The following is a 26,757-nucleotide window of genomic DNA, read 5'->3' as shown; positions in this document are numbered from 1 at the left end:
AGGTTTGAGACTCCGAGCTCGCCAGCTTGAGCGCAGGCTCATCTGGTTTGAGCAAAAGCTCACCAGCTTGAACCCAAGGTCACTGGCTTGAGCAAGGGGTTACTCAGTCTGCTGAAGGCCCGCAGTCAAGGCACATATGAGAAAGCAATCAATGAACAACTAAGGTGTCGCAATGTGCAACGAAAAACTAATGATTGATGCTTCTCATCTCTTTGTTCCTGTCTGTCTATCCCTCTCTCTGACTCTCTCTCTCAGTCTCTGTAAAAAGCAAAAACAAAAAAAAAAAACTTGCTGGAATATTAAAATTATAATCTTTCTATTATTGGAAGAGCTAAAAAGCAAAATATGTGTTCCATAGAGCTAGCGTTAGAGCTAATATTAAGGGGACCAAAGTAGAAAATGCAATAGTCTGTGTTAGATTGGAGATGAAAACAGTCAAAGCTGTCTTGTCACGTTAGGTCTTTTCTATCACTCTCTAGTCCAACTCACATTTTCTGAATGCCACATGGACATAGTGAATGTTTGGTCTGCTCTGTGGTTCTCTTAGGAGCATACAATCCAACCCTTATTTCTCAGAGTGATAATTTCATACAGCATACCTCTCTACGGAGATGTGAAAGGAAACATAAGTGTCATCTGAAATAGCTTCAGGAGAGATTTAGTACATGAAGAGCTCATAGACAATAATGGAAACTTCTCCTTTAGGAGATAGTTACTTGTATGATCCAGAGACATGTTTTCTGGTGAAATGCCGTGGGCAAAATATCTGTATTAAAAGAACAGCAGTATTTGTAATCAAGATAAATGGAATAAGGGGAAAGCCTCTGGACCATCAGCAGAATGGGGTGATTTAGATTCAAACCTATAATTATTATATATTTCTATTCTGAATTAAAAAACAGTGGTTAAAGAGAATAAAAATAGAGAATATTGCTTTAAAACTAAAGCCATTGATTTAGATCTCTATTTGAAAGGTCAGTGTGTGGGAGATGAGAAAGGCACTATATAGCTTGCAGAGTTCAACAGAAGACATGTTAGCAGTAGGACCTACAAAGATCACATCAGCTATTTATATCACCCACATCAAGTTGCTGCTGGTCATTTCACTTATCAAAAGATATCTTCCTTGAACATTCTTTGGGTGTACTAACAATACAGGTTTGGAATTAATTGTTTGAAACTATAATTAAAGCTCATTTGTCATGGTCACTAATTATTTTATATAGTTAGTCTCCCTGATGATTTATATAATTCTCCTTTTGTTACAAGCTTCTATTCCTGCCTAGGGTGTTCTGAATCCAGACAGGTAAAGGACTGAATCAGTGCTTGCACCCTAGTGAGTATTGTAATATCTGTACAGCAAAGCAGATATTTGCCAATGAATTTTTTATGTTTATTTTATTGATTTTAGAGAGAGAGGAAGGGAGAGAGAGAGAGAGAGAGAGAGGAACAACAATCTTTTCCTGAATGTACTCTGACCAGGGATCCAACTGGCAACCTCTGTATTTTGGGATGATGCTCTAACCAACTGAACTGTCTGGCCAGGGCACCACTGAATTTTTACAATTATTAAAAAAAATGTTTTTTCTGTATATTAGATAGGTTAAGCTATTTAGAGGTTTCAGTTCTACCACTTGAGTAAGGGGATTTCTTTGAGAGAAGGAAAAGTGAAGAAAAACAAAAAATTGAAAAAGGATACATCAGTATTTCCTTCAGGAATTTGCTTAACAGTAAGAAGCGGAGGAGGTTTTTATTCAGCAACTTCTAATAACCACCCGTCAGGCTGGCAAATATCTGCCAACATTGGTGATCCTTTCATTCACAGTAGCGAAAGGTCGAGGGCCCTGATGTTTAGAGTAGCAGCAGAACTCTTTCCTATTTTCTCCCTTTAGCTGATGGAAGTGCTGTGGGCCAGTCTCACATCCCGGCAGTTCAGTGCTGGTGATGCACACCCTCTTGGCTCCAGAATAAGTCTGTGCCATGGAAAATGAAAAGAATCCCCTCTCCTCATGCTTAACTCCAACAGGGTAGAAATGAATCCATTTTCTTCCCAGGAGTGGATTTCAGACTTCCTCAAGATTCTAGAAGAATCATCCTCTCAATGGGTAGGCTTCAGGGACTCTGGGGACAAGCTCAGCAATCTGAGACACAAACATGGAACATTTTACCCCTCCCCAATCTATTTCCCTTCATTTAACTTCATCTGCACTTTCTCTCTGCCCATCAAGCAGTAGCTGACACTCAATTGAGCACTGCTTAGGTTCTTACCATGCAGCCTAATGAAATATCGAGAATTCAGGGACTCCTTATCCTTGGTTATTCGTAAAATAAAGAAATTTCTAGTTCACACTAGGCTATGTGGACAGGGTCTTCATCTTTGGAAACCAAAGTAGGAGTAGGCCTTTCTCCTACTCCTTCCAGGCTGCCCTCTATTTCCTTTTCCACTTATGGCCCCTGTCTTCCCCAAGCTGACCAGGCCCATGCACAGAATCAGCTTCCTGTAAATATTGGCATTGCAGGTTCAGCAGCATGCTAACTATTGTAGACCTATCTTAAAAGGACATCGTATATAAACGCCAAGATTTATGGCGCCTAAGAGATGGCAAAGAACAGTGTAAGCACCCTTGGTTTAATTAGTAGTCTTGGAGTTAGGCTGTGGCTTCTAAGCCAGGTCTCCTGGGGTTTCTAGTCTTCAGGGGCTGCCTGCAACTATGATGTGCTCATATACAATCTTCTTTTTCACATACTGAATAAATTATCTTTAGACCTTTTTAGGCATCCACTCCCAATTACTGCAATAGGCATACAAATGGATCTCTATTCTCTCAGTGCCTAAAAATACAACTGCCTCTCAGGCTAGGTCTCAACACAGATACTTCGGGACTCCAATTGTCTCATGAGTTCTACTTCCCAGGGGAAAGAAAAGGAAGAAATTCCTACGTTGGGGTTGATTGATGCCTATTTTCTCCTAGCAGAGAAGGTGGACAACTTGATTTGCAGCTGATCAATGTACAGGTAAAGGTGCTCCAGTTCTCGCCATTTCTGAACCAGCTTCCTCACAGGGATAGGTCAACTAATGGGGCTGTAAGCACACTTGACAAGTTTGTTCTGGGCTGACGGCCATTGACTAGTTTCTCGGACCAGATAAGTAACTTGGCCGAGTTTACAGTAGGTGGGGCGCGCTCACCAGCTCTGGCCAGCTTAGGGTTAGTGACTGGAAGTTTGTTGCAACATCAGAGTATTCAAACGGCAGGCTGCTGCAAAAGATAACGCTCTTGCCCCGCAAGCACAGCACCAGAAAGGCTGGCCCTAAGGGTCAGGGCACTAGCGAGGGGGAGACATAGTGCCCCCCGGGCACAGTCCCTTCTACGGTAGAGAACGCGCAGTGTCAGCCGATACAGAAATAGACGTCTCAGGTCTTGGCCATTTAGCTTGCTCTGTGAGTAGCAGGCGACGGGTGGGACGAGCTTGGGGACTTTCATTCTGAGGTCTGTAAGAAGGAGCGGCCGCAGCCAGCGGTGCGGGAAGGCGGGGAGGCACGTGCTTGGATGGGGGTGCTTGTGTAACCAGCTTCCCAGGCGTCAGCCCCGACAGCGCTCGGGTGGGTGACTCTTCTGAACCAGCTTTTCCGCCGTGAACCGAGAGGCTCCGGGGTCCCGCTGCCTGCACAAGGAGGGCACATCCCCAGCAAAGGTAGCGAACCACTAGCCTCTCCAGCTATCACAGGGCAGTGGGAATTTGGAAAGTTCCCCAACTAGGAACACACGTGACCTCCTCCTGAAAGTAGTTCCGACTGTGGCCCCTGTATCCCTCCACCTCCTTTTGAACACTCCTCGGCCTCCTCGGCCCCGCCCACTCGCCGAGGTTGCAGTTTCCTACCGTCGCGTACTTCACATTCCGGGCCAGCAGCCCCGGCCTCCAGCGCGCACCGCCCGGCTAGGGGAGCGCGGAACCCAGCCCTAGGGCGATCCACCCCTCCGCGTTTTCACGGAGGCCCGAGAGGGGCGGGGCAATGTGGCGCCGAGGCTCGGGCTGGAGCTCGGCGCGGTGAACCGAATCCGAGTCCCGCCGGGAGGAAATGCTCGGCCCTTCGGGGGGCAATGCGCTGCGGGGTGCACCCACCCTGGGGATTCGCTTTCAGTCCACCTAGCTAGACAGTTGTCCTTTGGGACCTAGAAATTCAGGGACGATGTTCTCACACTTCGCTTCCTGGACTGGGAGCTTTAATTTTCAGGGCAAAAGAGGCCGAGTTGCCGGGGAAGCGGGAGGTGGGGCGGTGAGAGGGGGCCGGATGAGGTGATGCACTCTGGAGCAACACAATGGGGGGTTATTCTTTGTGCTCAGACTGACACCTTGAGGACCCGGTGGGGTGGGGGAGGGAGGTGGGATTTCTAGGCAAAGGCTGCTGCAGTCCAATCTCTGCGGAGGATGGTGACCCGACAAGGGTGTAAAAAGTGAGGCTGCAGGCCATGCCCGGGAAACCGAGCGGCGCAGGCGGGGTGGGGGTTCTCGCTGCAGGGACCGTCCCTGCATCTCCCTGTACACTGACCAGTGCAAGTCACTCGGGCCTTTGCACCTGTACACAGGTAACCCTCAGGCCCGAGGCTGACACCACTCAACGCACTCGCCTCTCAGCTGTCACCTTTGCATCCCGCAACAGCCGACTGCGTTTCTGGGCACAGGACGAGGCTTAGCACCCCCCACCCCCACCCCACCCCCGGGTTGCTGTAGAAGAAGCCGCGGCAAGTGCAGCTACCTACTGGCGGGCGCCTCGGAACAAGCCCGAGCGAGCCCCGGACGGTCACACTGGGCATGCTCAGTGGCACTTGCAGGTTGGGGCTCGGCGTTCACACCCGGAGCGGCCGCTCCTGCCCCCTCCTATCGCCCCGGCCCTACCCCGTCCTGTCCTCCCCTCCCCTCCCCGAGCGCGATCCTGCCCACCCCCCGCCCTCCCTCGGGTTCCCGAGGCGCTCGGGCTCTCCGCGCGGCGGCGGAGGGGGCGGGCCCACCGGCGGACGGTGATGTGGCGGAACTCTTTGTGCACTGCGGCAGGATACACGTTCGGTCGCTGGGACGCGACTGCGCTCAGTTCTCTCCTCTCGGAAGCTGCAGCCATGATGGAAGTTTGAGAGTTGAACCGCTGTGAGGCGAGGCCGGGCTCAGGCGAGGGAGATGAGAGACGGCGGCGGCCGCGGCCCAGAGCCCCTCTCAGCGCCTGTGAGCAGCCGCGGGGGCAGCGCCCTCGGGGAGCCGGCCGGCCGCCGGCGGCGGCAGCGGCGGCGTTCCTCGCCTCCTCTCCGTCTTCTCTTCTAACCGTGCAGCAGCAGCCTGTTCCTCGGCTTCTGCAAGGGAAGGTGGAAGCCGCGGGCTCGGGCGAGAGCCGGCTCGGGCTCGGGCGCGGCGGCGGCACCTCCCGCTCCTGGAGCGGGGGGGAGAAGCGGCGGCAGCGGCGGCGGCCGCAGCGACTGCAGCTCCGGGGAGGGGGTCGGAGTCGCCTGTCACCATTTCCAGGGCTGGGAACGCCGGAGAGTTGGTCTCTCCCCTTCTCCTGCCTCCAACACGGCGGCGGCGGCGGCGGCGGCACAGCCAGGGACCCGGGCCGGTTCTGAACCTCCCCTCCGCCGCCGCCGCATCCCCCCTGGCCCGGGCTCCGGAGGCCGCCGGAGGAGGCAGCCGTCTCGAGGATTATTCGTCTTCTGTCCATTCCGCTGCCGCCGCTGCCAGGCCTCTGGCTGCTGAGGAGAAGCAGGCCCAGTCGCTGCAACCATCCAGCAGCCGCCGCAGCAGCCATTACCCGGCTGCGGTCCAGAGCCCGGCGGCAGCAGAGCGAGGGGCATCGGCGACCGCCAAGTCCAAAGCCATTTCCATCCTGCAGAAGAAGCCTCGCCACCAGCAGCTTCTGCCATCTCTCTCCTCCTTTTTCTTCAGCCACAGGCTTCCAGACATGACAGCCATCATCAAAGAGATCGTTAGCAGAAACAAAAGGAGATACCAAGAGGATGGATTCGACTTAGACTTGACCTGTATCCATTTCTGCGGCTGCTCCTCTTTGCCTTTCTGTCACTCTCTCTTAGAACGGGAGAGTAGACGGATGCGAAATATTTCTATAGTTTGGGTGACTATAACGTTTAATCCTGGTCGAATTTCTAGATTATATATATATGTATTTTTTTTGTGTGTGTGTGTGTGTGTGTCCCTTTTGAATGCATTCAACCTGGGGTGTGTTCGGTTAGACGGAACTCTTGCCTGGGTGCAAGTGTCAAGGCACCGATTGGTTTCTTAGTCTGTCAGTGAGGTCCCTTCCTAAAGGCTATTGTCCGTTAATGCCGAGTACAGGACGCTATTGGGGATTAGTGAGTTTGGTAATCCGGCCTACTAAGTGATCAGAAAAGCAGACGCTTGGAGATTGAGCATATTTCGATTAAATCTTGGCTTTAGGCCCTAGATCAAGGGTATAGATCAGATTAAAATAAAAATTAGTGTTGCACGTACACATATTGCATCAGAATCTTGCAGTGATTGTTCTTAGTTTCCTGGGTTGCATTGATAGATCCTTTTAAAATGTGAGTTGTGAGCTGATTTGCATAATTTTAGAAGTAGAGTCATTTTTAGCTTCTATGGCGCTCGTTTGAGGGCAAAAGTAGGGTTTGTATGTTTAAGTTAATTACAACTTTGACCTGCATTTAGAAGTTTTGTCGTTTGACATGAATAGTGCCAGAATATGCCTCGTGGGTGGACTTATGCGTACTTGTTAGATCTTTGTTAAATTTGCCTTTTTTCCTCTCCTGATGGGGTGATGTAGGATAGGGCATGAAATTTGCAGTTCAAGTAGCATTTTATATTCAATGCTCTTGTTACACCTAATAGAATGGAGATTGAGTGGTTTTTGATCCCCGATAATAATGTTGTGTAGGTTCAAGGGATTGTGTATAGCAAATGGTGATTGCAAAGGTTAAACTTCAGTTCTTACTTGAAATTTAAGTATTGTGATGCCAGAATTGCTACTCAACCTTATTTAGGTTTCAGGTCTTCTGACACTTGGGTGTCCCTTAAATTTACCCTGACTCGTGTAGAATGTCACGTATGGTTTACTAGCTAATAACCAGAAAGGCTGGCAATAGTGGATTACCCCAGCTTCAGATAGTAGTAGGTATGCTAGCTTTCTTCATACAGTGTTGTATTTAGCTAGTCAGCTTGTATAATACAAGACAGAAATTTTAATGGTGTATAGTTTTGGTTGTCTAAAAGTTAGGCCTTTGTCTTTCAAAAGATAGTGATTATCAAAAGGCATTAATTTTTGACGTTTGAGATAATACTAAACTGGTTTTGATGAAGGATGTGGACAGAGCCCCTCCTTTTTGCAGAGTGGAAAGTATCACAAGAAGTGAAGGTTACTGGTAAGCTAGTGTATAAGGTATGAAAAACAGAATGAAGTTACTGGTCAGAGGTGACTGAAGAATTCTATTAAGGCCTCTATTAAGACCAAAAATTTGGTGGTATGAATTGTAGCAGTGGACAGTGTTGAGTTAAAATTATGTAATTGCATAAGTGCTAATAGAGTAGTATTAGTAAAAATTATTTTAGCAAATATCAATAAACGTTTTGCTTAAAGGTAGAGTGACACTAACATGTATATGTCCTGCTAAATATTGTGGGGGTTTTTTTTAGGAATACATTTTATATCTGAGTAAGTTATATTTCTTTTGATGTGTAGCTTCACATAAATGTGCACAGCTAGTCTGTCCAAGTTTTGTTTTAAATGATAAAAGTTCTTGAAGAAATAGCTTTACAACACACAAAATGTTGACAGTTTTCTAAGTTAGAACTAGTATTGAAATAATTGGAAATTGTGGAGATTGAATTAACTGAAAAACTTGACTAAGGCTGAACTTGACTTGCTTACCTAGAAGATAATTAATTATGGGAAAACTCTTCTGATATGTAATATTTCAGAAGTATTGTACTAATTATTGACAGTCATGCAGATACATAAGAACAAATTAATTTAATGTTTATTTAACTTTTTTTAGAAAGCCCTCATTTAACAAAATTTCTAGAATGCCGTTCAGTATACACATTGCTTTTAGTAATCAAGTTTATTTTTGCTATTTTTAATTTACCCATTTGATTTAAAATTATCAGGGCTATAAAATGAAAACTATTCTACCAGATGCTTTTTATGTGAGTAGTGAGGTGATTGGCTATTTCTTCTTTCATTTCAGAGTATGTGAAATTTATGTGGCTTAAAACTTTCTCTCAAACTGTATTTTTAGTTATAGTATGCATAGAAAGCAGTATCAAGTGTTGCATCAAATGACTAATAACACTTAATTTCTAGAGTTGTGGTTTTATTGAGCCAAATGTTGATATGAAAAAAATTACTTAGGAAAAAGTCAGTGAAGGGCTGACTTTTTTTTTTTTGATACTTACACTTCCAGTGATTTTGATATACCAAAGCACTTTGGTTTGCTTGGTTTCACTTTGGTGTTTTTGTTTGTTGTAGGGGGAAAAATTAAAATGGTCATTGAAGCCTTTTTCTGGCAGCTTGTAGGATCTGTTTTAACAGCCTGTTAAAAGTTAAATTCCTTTATGAAAGTAGTGATTGGGAGTCTTTTACCTGAATAAAGGTTAATAATGAAGTGATTTCTCAAAGGAAAATTGAAGACCATAATTCAGTTGTAAAAGATTTTTGCAAAATTGAATTATTCTAAAAAGTAATTTGTTGATAGGATTTTTTCCTTAGTCTGGAAAGTAGTGTTAACATGAGTCTAAACTATTTAGTGTCTTTAGATTTCATGGAAACTTTAGGCTTCTCGTATTTTTATTGCTTGATAAATTTGTGTCATTTCAAATACTAACTTTCATGGGGACTATTTTTAACTTGCAGAGAGTACAGTTACTATTGAAATTAGCAATATTATCTCTTAAGATTAGTGATTACTGAAATGACCATATTGTGAGGCTTTTTTAAATAAAAAGATTCTATTCATAATTTTTATTTTACAGTTTTTATTGAGATTATATATCTGCTAAGTTGCATTTCTTTCCTGAACAACATAACCAGGCCAACTAATTGCTATATGATCATTTACAAACTTCCATTTTTATAAAGCTTATTCAAGAATAAAGTGCATCTGAAGGAAGAGTAATTTACAGTTTATGTGACTCAATATAAGGAAAAGGAATTTTATTGCTGTCCATTGTAAATGTTTACACAGTAGTACAGTCACCAAGGCAGATTTACATTGCTTGTAATATACTAGAATACTAAATGAATAAATATCATAAAATGTGAGATATAACCACCTTTGTTTTATTATTAATTTAATTCTAAAATTGATTTTACTTGTGCAGTTTTGTAGTGCAAGAAACATGAAATGATTTTAATTTCTGGAGAAATAGTACTGGTTTTTGCAAAATGAATATGAGTTTGAAGACAAGGATTCATTTTGTTTATTTCTGGGTCCCTAACACATAAAAGTTTCTGGCACTTACGAAGTGCTTAGTAGATATTTGTGGAATATGAAATTAATTGAATTTATTAGGTGTGCAGATCCGTAATACATCATCTGTATATTATATTGTGTGTTCACCACCCCAACCGTAATCTTAATTTTAAATTTAGTTTTAGATAGTACAGAAAGATGCATTTGTATGTATTATTTTTTAGAATTTTAACAGCATAAGAATGGTAGCTGGTGATACCACTTTAATTTTTGTGTTTAACAATTTACCTGGTTTTTCCTAATAACTATACACAATATACAAAAATATTAATGTTACAAAACTCCTTACTTTTTGGAAGTGAAGTCTCCTATTATTATTTTCAAGTGTTTTTATTTTGAGATTTGCCCCATTTGCTATTTGTTCAGTGGGTGATAGCTTAATACTTTTTAATCATTTTTAAGGCACATAAGAAGTAATTGCTTCAAGTTACTTTTCATGGAGGAGTATTTATTAGGGATAATCAATTCACAAAGTTTCAACACTAACTGATACTCAGTAAACATTCTGTTTTTGACTTTTTACCTCAGCCTTTTTAGTAAGACAGAAGTATAGGAAATGTTTTTATATTAATATCATCAAATCCGAGTTTGTAAAGAGATAATTAGAAATGTACATACATTCACTTAACTTTAAATGTTAGACCTTGACTGTACTATAAGGATTTAACGTCAGAATATATGTTATTAATGTAGTATAAGAAACTTATTTGGTATCCTATTTTTCCTGTAGAGACCATTAGTTCTGAATTTTTATTATGTAGAACCCTCTTTTTAATTTTTTTTTAATTTTTTTAAAGTAAGAAGCAGAGAGTCAGAGACACAGAATCCTACTTGTGCCCTGACTGCTGTCCACCCTGTGGATGAGCTCTGCTCATCTAGGGCCATTGCTCCATTGCTTCACAACTGAGCTATTTTAGTGCCTGAGGTAAGACCATGGAACCATTCTCAGCACTTGGGGCCAACTTGCTCAAATGAGCCATGGCTATAGGAAGGGAAGAGAGAGAGAGAGAAGAGGGGGAGGGATGAGAAGCAAATGGTCTCTTCTCTTATGTGCCATGACAGGGAATCGAACCTGGGACATCCACAAGCTGGGTGGACACTCTACTACTGAGCCAACCGGCCAGGATGAGCCCTCATTTTTATACACCTCCCCCTTCCCCATTAGATAAACTGGATTTTAAGTATAGTTAGTGTTGGAGAATTCTTTTGTGACCTGAATTCATTAAGAAAAGGTATTAGGTAGAACTAGTCAATGCTTTTCTCTGTCTCCCCCTCTCCTTTTTTCCTTCTCCCCTTCCCCTCTTCTCCTTTTCCTCCCCTCTTCTCCTCTTCCTGTCTTCCCTTTTCCTCTCCCTCTTCCTCACTCCTTTCCCTTCTCCCTCCCTCCTTTCCCCTCTGTCTTCCTTCCTCTCAAATCAATGGAAAAAATTTAAAAAATGGTGTTAGGATTTGTTCTAAGGATAGTGATTTAAGACATTTGTATCTACTTGTGAGATTGGGGTCAGGAGTGATTTCAGTAAATATCCTGTTCTTTTGTACAGTTGCTCTCTATCTGGTAGCACTTGCTGTCAGAGAGAGATACCAGTAATGTTAAGGTTAGACTGACTGAATAACCTTAAGCTGGTAAGGATTTATTGAGAAAACTGATATCCTAATTCTTTTATATACTCAGTACATGCTCCACATGCATTCTTTGCTAGGCGATCAAAAGCATTTTGGTCTGTGAATAATGAGTCTCTTTGGAAGTATTAAATATACACACTTGCTGATGTAAAATACTTTCATTTGTCAGGAAAGGTGAAATTAGTATATTGGATTTGACTGTTCACTATCCTCTAATTATATATTGTTTTCATTAGTTACAGATACTAGCAGTTTGTTTTTTTAATATAATATGCACTGGAATAAAAAAGGCTGTTGCAAAAATTAATATAAGAGGAATAAATGTAATTTAGGGGTGAATTGATTTTGAAAGGGAAGTTTTAATTTAGTTCAAGTATGTTAAGGCAGATACTCTTCATTTGCCTCAGTTGGCATTTCATAGATGGGTGGATATCATTAGATTATTAGGTATACACTTTTTGGTAGTGGTAAGAATATTGAGAGATGGGTACTGTGGCTGAACCTGCCAGCAAAAGAATATTCTTAATCTGTACATAGTGTGAAAAAGAAGACTGTCTGCATAGACTGTTCGAACACATTTAAGTTAGATTCACTCTCCATAAGTATGAACAATGAATTTATATGGACAGAGAATCTGACTGTAAGTGTGAATATTCTGTGTATACAGGTAAATAAATATAGTTAGCAAACTACCCTAATATTTCTTAAAAATGAACTATTTTCTCTTTAAAGAAGAGATTACCTAGGTGGATATTGTTTCAGAATTTTCAAATAAGGTTATATCTTTTTTAGATTACAATAAACTATTGAGTATTAGTTTTATTTACACATTGTGTGTGCATTGTTTTATTTTGCATTTTATTTTATTTATTTTTAAAGTATTTTTTTAAAGTCTTTATTCATTTTCTAGAGAGGAGAGAGCGAGAGAGAAGGGGAGAGGAGCAGGAAGCATCAACTCCCATTTGTGCCTTGACCAGGCAAGCCCAGGGTTTTGAACCAGCAACCTCAGCGTTCCAGGTTGACGCTTTATCCACTGCGCCACCACAGGCCAGGCATTATTTTGCATTTTAGATTTTAGAGTGGCAGTGTATGCTCTGTAGCCAGCCTGCCTTGTGTTGGAATACTGGCTCTGCCCTTTAGTAGCTGGATAACTTAACTCTCTTAATCAGTTTTATTTGTAAAATGGGGATAATGGTGCTACCCACATGAAGTTTTCCTTGGAGAATAAATGAGATAATACAAGTAATTCAGTGAGCATATACCTGCAACATTGCAAATACTTAGGTGATAGCTGCTTCTCTTAAAAATCATAATTTCCTATTACCCATGTATGAGAAATTACTTGTATTTTCATTTATGGGAGTAGCAGTGATTATAACTGAATTTCCTCAGTTTTGGATACATTAGAATATTAATTGGTTTAAGCTCTGAGTTTTGTTTTTTTTTTTTTTAAAGATTTTATTTATTGATTTTACAGAGAGGAGAGGGGTGTAGCAAGAGTTGCAACTTGTAGTTGTTTCACTTTAGTTGTTCATTGGTTGCTTATCATACGTACCTTGACCCGGCAAACCTGGGGTTTTGAACCAGTGACCTCAGTAGTTTAGGTCAATACTTTATCCACTGTGCCACCGCAGGCCAGGCAAGCTCTGAGTATTTTTTAAAATAGGGAGTATTCCATTAGGAGCTCTGAGTATATATAAATGTAACATGTCTGTGATTTTGTTGTTTCATCATAAAAATAATAATAAAGCTCCGCTTACTCATACTGTTGATCAAGCAAGTTAATTATGCTAATCAAAAAGTATTTGCTTTAAAATACTAAGGTAAGATAAAAAACTTCCTAATATTAAGGCATGCTAAAGCAGAAGTTTCAGGATAAAAATTTGTTGTAATATATTTTCTTTAGTGTTAAAGTTAGGTCAACTTAAGTATGATATTTTTATTCACAAAGAGTAATCTCTGCCTCACATGAAAAAACTTTTAATGTATGAATCAAGAGTTATGTAAACTATCAAAAAGTTTATTTCTTAGCATTTTTCTTTAAGTTCAGATTTTGTGGGACTCATGCAGTTTGGAATACCAGTTACATTTATTACAATACAATTTATACTTAATCTGGCAGTGTATTAATATAATATAGGAATTTAAATTTAGTGTGAAACCATTGTATTGTTGTGTAACATTTTCACATTTAATCAAGTTTCTCAGTATAATTTTAGGCCTTAGAAATGATAAGAAAGAGTTAAAGGGTTTTTTTCTTAATTTATTCTCATCAGGTATGGAAAAGTATGAAAGAAGTTTGAGACCTGCCTAGTAAAGACTATTACGTGTGCATAGGGATCATTTTCCTCCTATTCTGGTCTCCCAGCTGCATCACAGTACCCTCAGTACGAAGCGTTTGATTCCCAGGCTTTTTTGCTTATTTGTTTGGCATTGCCGAATGAACAGTCCTGTCTAATTATATACGTGACTTTCTGATTATGGGTTTTTAAACATATTCTGTGTATTGTAAAAATAAGGCTATATTTAGTCCAAATTTAGGTTGTAGAATTGAAGTGTGCATTTTGACATCTTCTGGGAAAATTGAGTTGTCTTTGAACACTTTCTCACGTCTCTCTCTCTAATGCTATATGGACCGAGCTGTGTTTTGCTTTATATCACTGCCAAAACTTAGTTAATTTGGTGTTAAAACCCTTCAGAATAGTTTTAAATTTCTTTTAGTTTTTGTAGATTTTCAGGCTATAATACAATAAAGTTCTTTCATTCTGCTATTTTTATATGTTTATATGTTTTGATCTTTTAAAGAGAATGTAATTAAGGTATGAAATGCATTGTGATTTGAATTAGATATTCTTCAAATCATATATTCGTAAAGTTATTTATAAATATAACGTACATGTTCAAGGTTGAAAACAACTCTGCTTTAGCCTGACCTGTGGTGGCGCAGTGGATAAAGCGTCGACCTGGAAATGCTGAGGTCGCCGGTTCGAAACCCTGGGCTTGCCTAGTCAAGGCACATATGGGAGTTGATGCTTCCAGCTCCTCCCCCCTGTCTCTCTCTCCTCTCTAAAGTGAATAAATAAAAGTAAAAAAAAAAAAAAAAAAAAGAAAACAACTCTGCTTTAAAATTTATGCAGTTTTTTTCCATTTAAAATTCTTTTGCTCATGAAAAATTACTCTTTTTTTGGAGTATTCTAACCACTCTGAACTAACGAGATTAAATAAGTACAATTGAAAGCCTTTTTCTACTTTTAAAATGAAATTTGGGGGATACGTCTAAGCTTGATATTTTTTTAAGGTATTTATTTTTAAAATGCATATTTATAAATTACTCTAGACTCTTTCAGAAACAAAAAGGGATGTCTGGACTTTTCAGTTTGTTTGTCCTTTTCCTCCTGTAATATAAAAACATTGCTTTGCCAGGCTTAATTTAGCCATGTTGTGAAATTTGCTTAACATTTTTATTTAATTATGGAAAATGAAAAAATGAGGAATTGAGTCAGAAGATTTTTTTCATTTTAATTAAAGTAATAAAGAAATAGAAAAAGCTAGCATGTACCCTGTCTTGTATTTGTTTAATTATTTTCTTTTTAATTAAAGCCTTAATTATTGTTTGATTTGGTAAAGAAAAAGGCAACCTAAATGATAGGGCAAGCATTACTTTTCTCTTTTCTTTGGTAGTATAGGAATTGTAATTCCAGTGGAATCAGTAACTTGTTAAAAACTGGTAGACGACTGAGTCCAAACAAGGATGGAAGGTTTGGGGGCACCTCTTGCAGTAATATTTGCAGTTCTGTTGTATCAGTGGTTCTCAAGCCTTAGCGGTATCAGAATAACCTGGAGGGCTAAACCATAGATTACTTGCTTTACCTCCAGAGTTTGATTCATAAAGTCTGGGTTGGGTCCTGAGAATTTGTTTCTAACAGGTTCCCAAATGATACTGATGCTGGTGGTCTGGGAATCACACTTTGTGAATCTACTGTATTACATGATCTCCCATCAAGCAAATCCTTAACGTGTTATCTCAGTTAGTTTAACAAGATTTACACACACATTATCTCATTAAATCTCTAAAGCCTAAATAGTTCAGCATGGCAAATAATATTCTGACTTTTGTAGATGAGCCATTGAGTTTAAGAAAGGCAGTGTAGTAGTGGAATGGAAGACTAGATTTGGGAATCAGCTGGATGTCAAATCTAACTTAATTCCTTGCTAGCCACTTTGTCAGTTGTGTAATAAAAGATACACTAAGCTTTACTGAACCCTAGATCCCACATCTCTAAACATGGCTTTAAAAATCCTTAATATATGAGGTGGATTTTAGATTCGTTAGATGTATAGTTTAGACATTTTTGTTGGTCACAGCTTGGGAGGGAGGGCAAGGTGTAAGGGTGTTTATTGGGTAGAGGCCAGGGATGCTGCTCAACATTGTACAATGCACAGGACAGCCCATCCCTCAACAAAGATTATCTGGCCCAAATTGGTAATACCGCTGTGGTCGAAAAACCCTGATTTAGAGGCATAAAGTGTTTGGTATATCTTAAGTATAATATTCAGTAAAAGTATTTGTCCTTAGGTTGTGGTATTTAAGGTCAAATTGCTAATAAATGACGGAGCTAGGCTTTTAACATTTAGGTTTTCTGACTGTTGCTGGGCCAGTATTCTTTTTAAGATAAGAACTTTGTCCACAAAAGCTATTTCTGCTAACAAAAAAGGTTTATTTGAAGAAGATTCATGTGTTAGTAGGCTGATTGTGAAATTTTTACTTTCAAATTCTGTTAGAAACGGCTGAAGATATTTTCAATAAACATGTTAAGTGTATGTAATGCATTGCGTGAGATATTCCGAAGGATGTTACATACAGAAACATACAGAACTGCTTTAATGGGATGGGTATGCTTTATGAAAGAAAGCCTTTAAATTTTTTTTTATATTGCTAATAGTTTTTAAAGTAATTCTTAGCTTGTTTCCTTTAATTATGTAGTTGTTGAGAAATATTTTGCTTCCAGTATACTTGTTTTTTGTTGTTCATTTATCTTCAACTTTTTTTAGTTGAAAGCTGCTTTTGTTATAGTCAGATATGGTGAAGTTAAATGCACTGATGTAAAAGGGCAAATTTCAACAATTTAAAAAACTTCATATCTTTCTAGATAGTGAAAGTAAAGCTGACGCTAAGGCTCTCTGATGCATGTATTACATTCTTTTCTAAACCCTAAATTTGCTATGTTAGCCTATTGAATTAAAGTGCTTTATCTAAATTAAAAATTTGCATTAATGTGAAATTTTTAGAAGAGTTTGGGGACAGAGTCTTAGATTAGTTTAGATATGAGAAGATGCCAGGGGAATAGCGTAGTAAATTTTGAATTTATTTTGCTTTGTTTTGCTTTTAGGGCAAACATAATTACAAAAGTGTTCTAGTAATAGACTGTTTGCAATGATTTATTTCTGTTTGCTTCATTTTACAGTTTATTTTGCATCTCACTTTGCACAAGCAGAGTAAAATGTCAAGGCCTATTTTAAAAATTTTTAAGAAATTTAAATTGTGACTGAATGTTATTCTTTTTGAAATTACAAGAGATCTTCAGAGATACTGATACATATTTTTAAATTATTTCTTTGATGCATGATTGGTTATATTGTATTATGTGCCCACCACCCAAAGTCAAATCATCTTCCATCACTATATATTTGGTCCCCTTTACTACCCTCCCACCACCTTCCCTCTGGTAACCACCATACTGTTGTCTGTGTCTATGAGTTTCAGTTTTCTATTCCACACATGAGTGAAATGAGCCTTTTCTGACTTATTTCACTGAGCATAATGTTCTCAGGGTCCATCCATGTTGTCATAAATGACAGTATTTCATCTTTTCTTAGGACTGAGTTGTTATCCATTGTACATATGTACCACATCTTGAATATTTTAAATATTAAAAAAATTTAAATATAAATATTTAAAAACCAGGACTGCTAATCATGAAACCTTCAAATTTGTTAAGAAAAACAGCATTTATTGCTATAATTTAATTGAATAAGGCTTATGGTGTTTGTTTCAGTTTAAGAATAAAAACTCCATTTGCTTCCTGTTCTTAAGAAAATTTCTTTTATAAAAACATGATTAATTAAAGAGAATTTAGAAAGAATTTACCCATTGTCCTACTTTTCTAAAATTTCATGTTTCCCTATTAGCTTCTTGTTTGTTCATATGCATCCAGTTTTTGTTTTGTTGTTGTTTATTGTATTGATTTTTAGAGAGAGGAAGGGAGAGAGTTAGAGAGAGAGAGGAACATCTGTTCCTGTATGTGCCCTGACCGGGTGATCAAACTGGTAACCTCTGTGCTCTGAGATGATGCTCTCTAACCAAGCTATGTGGCTAGGGCTTTTTTCTTCTTCCCTTTGTTTATTCGTATGCATCTGTTTTAAAATGTAATTTATCAGAGGGAGCTTAAAGGGGTGTGTGTACTTGAACAATTTTCAAAGCACCTCATAATTGCCTAAAGTAATGATTTTTAAATGGTGAAGTCATTAAAAATATTTATTTCCCTATAGTTACACTTTAAACATTTTTCCAGTATTTGACATGCATATATATGTATAGATATTTTCTAGTTTTTCTGTAGAGTAGATCTAAGATGGCCTAAGTTTAGAAAATATTTTCATGACTTTGATTCACAAAATCATAATCTGTTACACCAGAAATAGCTGAAGTGTTGTAGTCTTGACACTTCTTATTTTTACTTATAGGGAAGTTATTCCATATTTAACATTTTGAGCATATTTTACTTATATGAGAGAAATAATATTTGAACACTTTTGATCTGTCAAATTTCTTTTTCCTATTGTAGAAATACTATATTGAAATTAAAGTGGATAGAGAAGTAATAATTTGAAAAAAACATCATTTTATCCTAAAGTAATAGGAATCTTATTGCTTTCCTGTCTTTAATGAGAAAACAGTATGGCTTGTCATGATTTTACTGTTCCCTGGAGCATATTTTAAGTGATTTAATTTATATTTGAATAGTTCCCTCAGTAATTGGTGATTAATTGATAAGGTTTGCTGTATATTTGCATTTATGATCAAAATTAATTTTGTGGTAAAAAATTGCATGTTTATGTCATACCTTTTTTTAAGTGTCAGATACTTAAAAGGTGTAATATAAAACATTCGTTAAATGATAATTATGTAGTTAGTATTAAAAACATTAAGGAAGAAACACATTTTCTCTTTTAAACAAAATTAATTTTAAGAGTAACATTTTTCCAAGTAAGGAAAAGTTTTAGTTCTTAAGGAAATTTTGATCTACTTGTGGTATATATTGTACATTCTTGGGTGATAATGAAAACATAATGAAGGCAAAAATATTTTGTTTGATAGTGTATGCATGTATGTGTTTTCAAAACTCGAGAATCAATCTAACATCTGAATAATTTTTGTAGAGTAGTTGTGGGAAATCCATATAAAAAATAATTTAGTTCATTGAAACTAATTTTACATATCTAGGTTTTGTCCCAGGTGATCAAAATTATATATGATACTGTGAAATAGCTAAGGTACTAATTATTAAGGCTATTTTGGAATCTTTTTTAATACTGAAAAGGTCACACCGATTGTGATTATTGTGTATTGTCCAAGAACTAAGGCTTGCTGTTACTTAAACATAGGAAAAAGTTAAGGAAATCTAGTGATATAAATGATTTTGACACTTTTGTTTTTGGGATTATCTGTTATTTATGACTTTTAAAGACATGTCAAAATTTTAAGCTTTTATGAAAATGAAACAGTGGTTATGCTGCAGTTTTTTATTTTTCTACTAAAATGCAGAGATACCGCTTGAGAACTAATGATCGTGTAATGAAAGTCTGGCTTTTATTCATTTACTTATGTAAGATTGTTTGGATATTTAAATAGAAACATGTTTTAACTTGATATTATGTTATAGAAGATTTTGAAAGCTTTAAACTGTAGTTTTCCTAACAGTTGATATATAGCAATTCATTATTATAAAACTTAATTGGACAACTGACAAATATTCCTTAAAAATTTGCTTTAAATATATTCCAAGTTTTCTTTTTTCTTCTCCTACAACTCAGCTAGTAAATGAGTTTCCCGGTTTAAGATTTTAGTGTTGCGTTTTGAGCCACTACAAAAGTTTCTATAACTTAATTTCTTTTTATCTCTAGGCATTTGGTCTTGCCAAGTTGCATGGAAGTCTTTAAAATTGCATATTGGGCTATAGGACTTGATTAATTTTTATGTATTTATTATGTTAACATTGCTTTTTATTGAGAAGTTTGTTTTCATGCTAAATGATTAATGTAATGAGATACAATATTTCAGTTTAGATACGATTTTGAATTTATGTTCTCAAATGCAACTTTGTGTCTAGGGTCTCTATTCCTTTAATAACAAACATCTTGCCAATTTCAAATTAATATCTGATGAAAGTGGATTGTTTTACTAAGTCAGTTTGTAGAATTTGTTCAGACCTGAATTGAGGCCATAGAAAGAATGATACCTTTTTAGATAGATAATGTGTGCATAAATTATCTCTTACATTAAATGAGGCACACATATAGCTGAGCTTTTTATCCAAATATTAAAAGTTTAAAATCTTTAACTGTTTTGTTTACTTAATAGTATTTAAAGGGTATGATGTTAAAGAGCCCCCTTTCCTTGTTTTAGTTTCTGTTCTTCTCATCTAACTATTGGTTGTTTTGTCTTTTTGTATATTAAACTTTGTTTTTTAAGTTTGTTTACTGGTTGAAAAAGTTGACTCAATTTTTTTCCTTTTACATTTCAGCTTAATTATTTTCCAAGATTTTGAGTATGTTCTCTTTACAAAGATTCCACAGCTAACCATGATTAGTACTGTAATTGTGCTTCTCCCCCTCCCCCAAATTGTAATAATTAGAGTCATACTAAAATGGTATCTTTTCAGGAACAAGCATTTATAGGTAGCTAAAACTAAGAGTGTTATCTTTTCAAACCAAGCAGTTTAGACTTATTCTCCTATCAGCATATTTTAAGATTGTATATTATTAAATTTTAAAATAGGAATTTTTTTTTTTTTTTTGCATTTTTCTGAAGCTGGAAACCGGGAGGCAATCAGACAGACTCCCACATGCGCCCGACCGGGATCCACCCAGCACGCCCACCAGGGGGCGATGCTCTGCCCAGCTGGGGCATCGCTCTGTCGCATCCAGAGCCATTCTGGCGCCTGAGGCAGAGGCCACAGAGCCATCCTCAGCGCCTGGGCCATCTTTGCTCCAATGGAGCCCTGGCTGCGGGAGGGGAAGAGAGAGAGAGGAAGGAGAAAGGGAGGGGTGGAGAAGCAGATGGGCACTTCTCTTGTGTGCCCTGGCCGGGAATCGAACCCGAGACTCCTGCACGCCAGGCCGACGCTCTACCACTGAGCCAACCTGCCAGGACCTAAAATAGGAATTTTAACTAGCATTTTAGTATATGTTATTTCAAATTCTTTGATAAACCACTTATTCAAGTGATTATAAAGTTGATATAATGATTAAAATGATATCAACTTCAGTGAGAATATGAATCAGATTTTGCAATATTCATATTCCTATAGAACAAGGTGGTTATAAAATCATTACTTTGATTTTACCAAAATAATAATGAATGCCATTATGTGTGCCTTCATATTTTTAAATCCACATGTATTTCTAGTTCATATTTTTCTTACTCAGATTAAAGTACTGCATGCACTTAGGCAAAACTACACTGCTCACAAAAATTAGGGGATATTTCAAAATGAATGTTAAGCCGTAAAAATCCACTAATTTTTGTGAGCAGTATATTTTTACCCAAGAGGGGGATGGGGAAAGCAAGTCCTTTCCAAATGAGTTTCTGGCTTAAGGTATAGAATGAAGAGACTTGATTTTATTATATTAAAGCTAGATACAAAAGGAAGCTGTGTAACACATATTTGGAGCTTTTCTCCTTTAAAATGGTTCAAATTAACAGCTTTCCTTGAAATATAAATTTGATGGTTAGAAGTAAATTTAAAAATTATGCAGTTTGGGCCTGACCTGTGGTGGCGCAGTGGATAAAGCGTCGACCTGGAAATGCTGAGGTCGCCGGTTCGAAACCCTGGGCTTGCCTAGTCAAGGCACATATGGGAGTTGATGCTTCCGGTTCCTCCCCCCCTTCTCTCTCTCTGTCTCTCCCTCTCCTCTCTAAAATGAATAAATAAAAATAAAAAAACCCCCAAAAAACAAAAAACGAACATTCGCTCCATAAGACACACGGGCATTTCCCCCTCCACTTAAAAAAAAAAAATTACGCAGTTTTGACTTAATAGGAAAAAGAAAACCAACTTGCCAGAGACACATTTGGATTAGAACTTGTTTTCTTAGTACTTTGTGTGTGGTAGTTTTTGAGGATTAGGTAGATAGTTCATGGTTGCATGTTAAAAGACCAATACAGTTGGAAATCTTGGAATCTTTTTCCCCCCCCAGAATGCTGTTTGCTAACATTGAGTGAATTTGGCATTAAATATTACTAGGTCTTTGTTCTCAAATTACTGAGATATCCCTTAGCATTTTCTGTACCGTAGCTGTTTGAATGTCTTTTTTCTGTAAAAGTTAATGCTTTTTCATTTTGCTTTGTAGACTAGCTAAAACCTATTGCTTTAGGTAGTCACTTCTGTAAAGTAAATCATAAAAGCGTAGCTTTTATAATAGAATATTACAGAAGTAACTTATAAGTCTAACATTGAATATAAAGATTAGAGTATAAAAATGCCTCATATACTTTATGGTAATGCTGGATCAATATTGTAATTTTAACTGATAATCTTTCATATGCTTTATTCTGATTTTGCTGTAGAAAATTAGAATATTCGGCTTAATTCAAGTTATAATGTTAGCATCTATGTCTAATGCATGTTGAACTGATAATATTTAACTTGTTATGTAAGTTATGGCCATATTTTTTATTTTTATTGGTAGTCAATCTTAGATGTTTTTTAATGGTAGCAAAACAGTAGACATAGGGTGTGTGTGTGTGTGTGTGTGTATGTGTATTTTAACAGCAGCAGAGTTCTGAAACAGGAAATCAGTCTTATCATATTCATCCAGAGACCTAGGAATAAAGTAATTGGTATACTCGTTAAAACCAGTTGGTTGAGTAACCTAAATTTTTAGAGGTTCTGAGATGTAGGCTGTGAGAGTTGTGGATATATTATTTCAGAATTAAAAGCTACTCTCAAAAATGGATTAGATTAGTTGAGGGAACCAATACATAAAAAACTGTACTTTGGATTATAGAGTATTGTTAGCATTATTAGTGACTTGATAGGGTATTTTTTTTGCGATTGTAATTTTCTTAAATTTAAATAATTAAAATTTAAAGTGCCTTAATTTTTCCTTTAAAATAACTTTTTAAAATGCAGTGTAATTTTACTATATCTTTCTGAAATGTTTTTCAAAATGATCTTAAACAGTTCAGTAGAAAAACGTTAATTATATTTCAGATGTTTTTCATTGGAAATGATCTTTCCCTGATCATTAATGTACATATGCATATAATTACATACTTGTAATAAGTGTTTTCCTACTGTTCTGTGAGCTCCTTTTTTTTCATAAATTTTCATCTGCCAGTAGGTACTTGTCATTTTTAAAGCTATACGGGTAATATTTCATCAGGCTAACCACTGTGCTTTGTTTAAGTCACTGTGTTAGGGTTCTTTCTATTTTTTTCTTTTATAAGCAGCACTATTGTGAATATCTTTGTATAGTTTACTTTTTTTTCCTTAGAGTACATTATTAGAGTGGGATTCCTGGAATAAAAGGTACAACATTTTCATAGCTCTTTGTTAAGATTGTAGATTTCTTGTCAAATGAACCAATTTATAGTGTTGCTAAGTAGAATTAGTAGAAATTCTTAATGTTACCATTGAAGAATGTGATTTTTTATTTAAAAAGTGAGATCTAAACTTCTATTTCAAAGCAAAACGTATAAACTTTTTAGTCAGGACGATTGGCATATTATAAAAATGTGAGAGTTGTGACTTTTGAAATGTTTGGGGAAGTAAAAATTTCAGTCGAGTTAATTTGGCAGTTAGTTTTCCTTTCTGGTTTGACAGTGCTAGCAGATAATTAAAAAGTGTTCTAAAGAAACTTAAATTTATGCTAAAGTGAATTTACGTTAATATATTGGAATTCTTTCATACTTTTTTTCTTTAATAATTTGTTTATAAAAACATTGTATTGAGTTGCCTTGTAATGGGACATTTAATATCACAGGACATTTGTAACCCATGCAATGCCAAGTAGTAACCCCTTATTTAAAGTTATAGGGCCCTTAAGTTTTATAAATTTAAAAGTATTTCCAGATATTTCATTTGATTCATGAAGCAGCCAATGAAAAAGTTACAGCAATTGTTACTGTCATTATTTTACAGAAAAACAAAACAAAAATCTTTGAGGCCCCAAGATTCTGAGTAATTTAACCTGAAGTCATATGCTTTTAAGTTACAGACTGAGGATGAAACTCTTGTCTTCTGTGTTAATGATGGTATGCATTAAGTGCTTAATACAGGGCCTGACACTTAGTAAATATTTGAATACTCCTGTGTTGCATCTGGTCATCTTTCTTTATTCTTAAATCCTTGTTTTGGGAGCATTCTTCTTCTAATATTTCTGTAGTTCAAGCTTTTGTACCTATTCACTCTTTGAATTTAGAAGTAAGATTTTAGGCTGCATTAATTTGGTTTGTACAGAAATAATTATATGCCTTGTAAGGATAAACTGTTTTTAAATAATGAACAATTAGCACTTTATCAACTGGAAAATTAAAGGAACTTCTACTCTTCTCCTAGTGTGCACCTTCAGTTTAGAAACCAGATCCAAACATTTAGCACACTTAATAGGAAAAAATAAAATCTGATAAGAAGTAAAATTTTCCATTAAATGAAAAAAGTCATACAAGTTTATGAGAGTGGCTAGTATTTAAAGCATAATTTGATTAGAAGAAAAAATATGGATATAACTGTGACATACTTGGAAAGTATTTGTTGAATTTAAACAACATTTTTTAAAATTTTATTTATTTTTTTATTTTTTTCTTTACAGGGACAGAGAGAGAGAGAGAGTCAGAGAGAGGGATAGAGAGCGACAGACAGGAACAGAGAGAGATGAGAAGCATCAATCATCATAAACAACATTTTTTGAGAGAAAATAAACCTAATGCAGCATATGAATCGGTGACTTAATTTCATTCTTTTCACCCGGCCTTAAGTATCTGTTGGTTGAAAGCACTGACAGAAAGTAGGGGAAAAGGTCTAGAATTTCCTGGAAAATAAAATTAAATGAAGTATTGGTGTTTGCTAACTTGCTTCATTCAATTCTTGCTTTATCTTATTAGTCTGAGTTGATTCTTTCACTGTTGCTGCTGGTTTAATTCAGTATTATTCTTGTGAACCGGGCAACTTCAGATTTGCTTTTGATGCTTTTTTTTCTTTTTTTTGGAGAGAAAGAAAGACAAGACAGGATGGGAGAGAGATTAGAAGCATCAGTCCGTAGTTGTTGCACTTTAGTTCAGCTTCTCATATGTGCCTTGACTGGGATCTCTAGCTGAGCCAGTAACCCCTTACTCAAACCAGCAACCTTTGGGCTCAAGCCAGGGACCATGGGATCATATCAGTGAACCCACGCTCAAGCCGGTGCCCCCCCCTTCATGCTGGTGAGCCTGTGCTGGAGGCAGATGAACCCACGTTCAAGTCGGTGACCTCAGGGTTTCGAACTTGGGACCTCAGTGTCTCAGGTTTATGCTCTGCTCACTGCGCAACACTGGTCAGGTACTTTTGATGCTTTTTGACCATTAACGTCTGTAAATCTGTTTATCACTTTATATTTGTTCAGTCATATTTCATATATGTTACAGCTTCATGTTACTAGAACTTTCAGTTAACTAGAATTTAAAAATAGCTTGTTATGTGCTCTATGGAAATAATTTTCCTTAAAATAATTATAGCAGGGAAGAAAAGTAGTTACTGGTTTGTATAGCAGCACTGCATTTTAGTTTATAACTTATTTAGGGTTAAGCATATCTATATTATATAATATGACAAAGAAAAATTTCAGAACTGCTTTACTTTTTTTTTTTTTTTTTACAGAGACAAAGAGTCAGATAGTTAGGGACAGACAGGTACGGAGAGGGATGAGAAGCATCAATCATCAGTTTTTTGTTGCTATACCTTAGTTGTTCATTGATTGCTTTTTCATAAGTGTCTTGACCGTGTACCTTCAGCAGACCGAGTAACCCCTTGATCAAGCCAGATGAGCCCGCGCTTAAGCTGGCGACCCTGGGGTCTCAAACCTGGGTCCTCTGCATCCCAGTCCGACACTCTACTCACTGCGCCACCTCCTGGTCAGGCACTTTACTTTCAGTAATTATTATTTTTTTAACTTTTAAAAAAGATTTTATTTATTTATTTTAGAGAGGGAGGATGCAGAGAGAGTGAGAGGGAGAGAGAAAAGGGAGGAGGAGCTGGAAGCATCAACTCCCATATGTGCCTTGACCAGGCAAGCCCAGGGTTTTGCACTGGCAACCTCAGGGTTTCCTGGTTGATGCCTTATCCACTGTGCCACCACAGGTCAGGCTACTTTTAGTAATTATTAAAATAAGATTCAGTCTATGTGTCAGGAACACATGTGTGTAAAATAAGGTTAGGGAGCTGTTTTTTTATTATTTTCTACTTGAAAATTCTAGTTAAATTTATATAGTATAAACCCCCTTAATTTCGGTTTAAATAAAATTTTGAGATAAGGTAAACTCATTAGATCTCAACTCAGTTTTCTAAAAGATTATGTTAATTAGATGTAATTTGGAACTTTTTAGTGGTTTATTTTATGATTAGATGCTTAGAATATCCAATAAAATTTTATTTAGCTAATATGGTAGCCATGTTATTATATATTAGGTCAGTCGCATTATGATTATATTGATTCCTGTGGACAGACTTTAGAATTAACTTTTGTTATTTTGGGAGGCGTAAGGAGAACAGTGTTCTGTGTTGTGAGAAGGGATTGTGTAGCACTCGAATGGAGTGTCCAAATGATATATAATTATCAAATCTTATTAACTAATCACTTAAGATCTGTGTATTTTGGCTGACCAAACGGTGGCACAGTGGATAGATAGAGCATGGGACCGGGACACGTAAGACCCAGGTTCGAAACCCTGAGGTTGCCAGCTTGCACGTGGGCTCATCTGGTTTGAGAAAGGCTCACCAGCTTGAGCCCAAGGTCACTGTCTTGAGCAAGGGGTCACTCGGTCTGCTGTAGGCCCCCAGTCAAGGCACATATGAGAAAGCAATCAATGAACAACTAGGGTGCCACCACTGTAAGTTGATGTTTCTCATCTCTCTCCCTTCCTGTCTGTCTCTTTCTGTCTTTGTCACACACACACACAATCTGTATTTTATTGTATGTAAATTATACCTCAGTTAAAACAAACACATTGAACATGTTTGCCCAGAGGTAGGGGAATAAAGACTGTCTAGTGTATTGCAGATCTATAGCTGTGGTGGTCATCCAACCTAGACAAATATGTGTAAGGTACCATGTATGCATTTCTTTCCACTCTTCTAGTGTGTGTAGTAAC

General features: G+C 37.6%; 2 protein-coding genes across 2 annotated transcripts in view; one reads left to right on the top strand and one right to left on the bottom strand.

The window, feature by feature from the left end:
• Window positions 1-3,242: 3,242 nt before the first annotated feature.
• KLLN (killin, p53 regulated DNA replication inhibitor) lies at window positions 3,243-4,471 on the bottom strand. Its single transcript, XM_066244142.1, is given in 3 exon segments — window positions 3,243-3,860; window positions 3,863-3,959; window positions 4,353-4,471. Coding segments are annotated over 3 exon segments (834 nt in total).
• Window positions 4,472-5,221: 750 nt separating this feature from the next.
• Window positions 5,222-26,757, top strand: part of PTEN (phosphatase and tensin homolog) — a gene marked incomplete at its 5' end in the record, with an annotated part of 88,526 nt that continues 66,990 nt past the window's right edge. The window contains one exon of the mRNA XM_066244141.1: window positions 5,222-6,023. Coding sequence (XP_066100238.1) covers window positions 5,222-6,023 — 802 coding nt within the window. The remainder of the gene's footprint in view (window positions 6,024-26,757) is intronic.

This window comes from Saccopteryx bilineata, chromosome 9, assembly GCF_036850765.1.
Source record: "Saccopteryx bilineata isolate mSacBil1 chromosome 9, mSacBil1_pri_phased_curated, whole genome shotgun sequence".
Classification (NCBI taxonomy): domain Eukaryota; kingdom Metazoa; phylum Chordata; class Mammalia; order Chiroptera; family Emballonuridae; genus Saccopteryx; species Saccopteryx bilineata.
The sequence above is the reverse complement of the archived record's forward strand: the minus strand, read 5'-3'. Positions and strand labels throughout refer to the sequence as shown.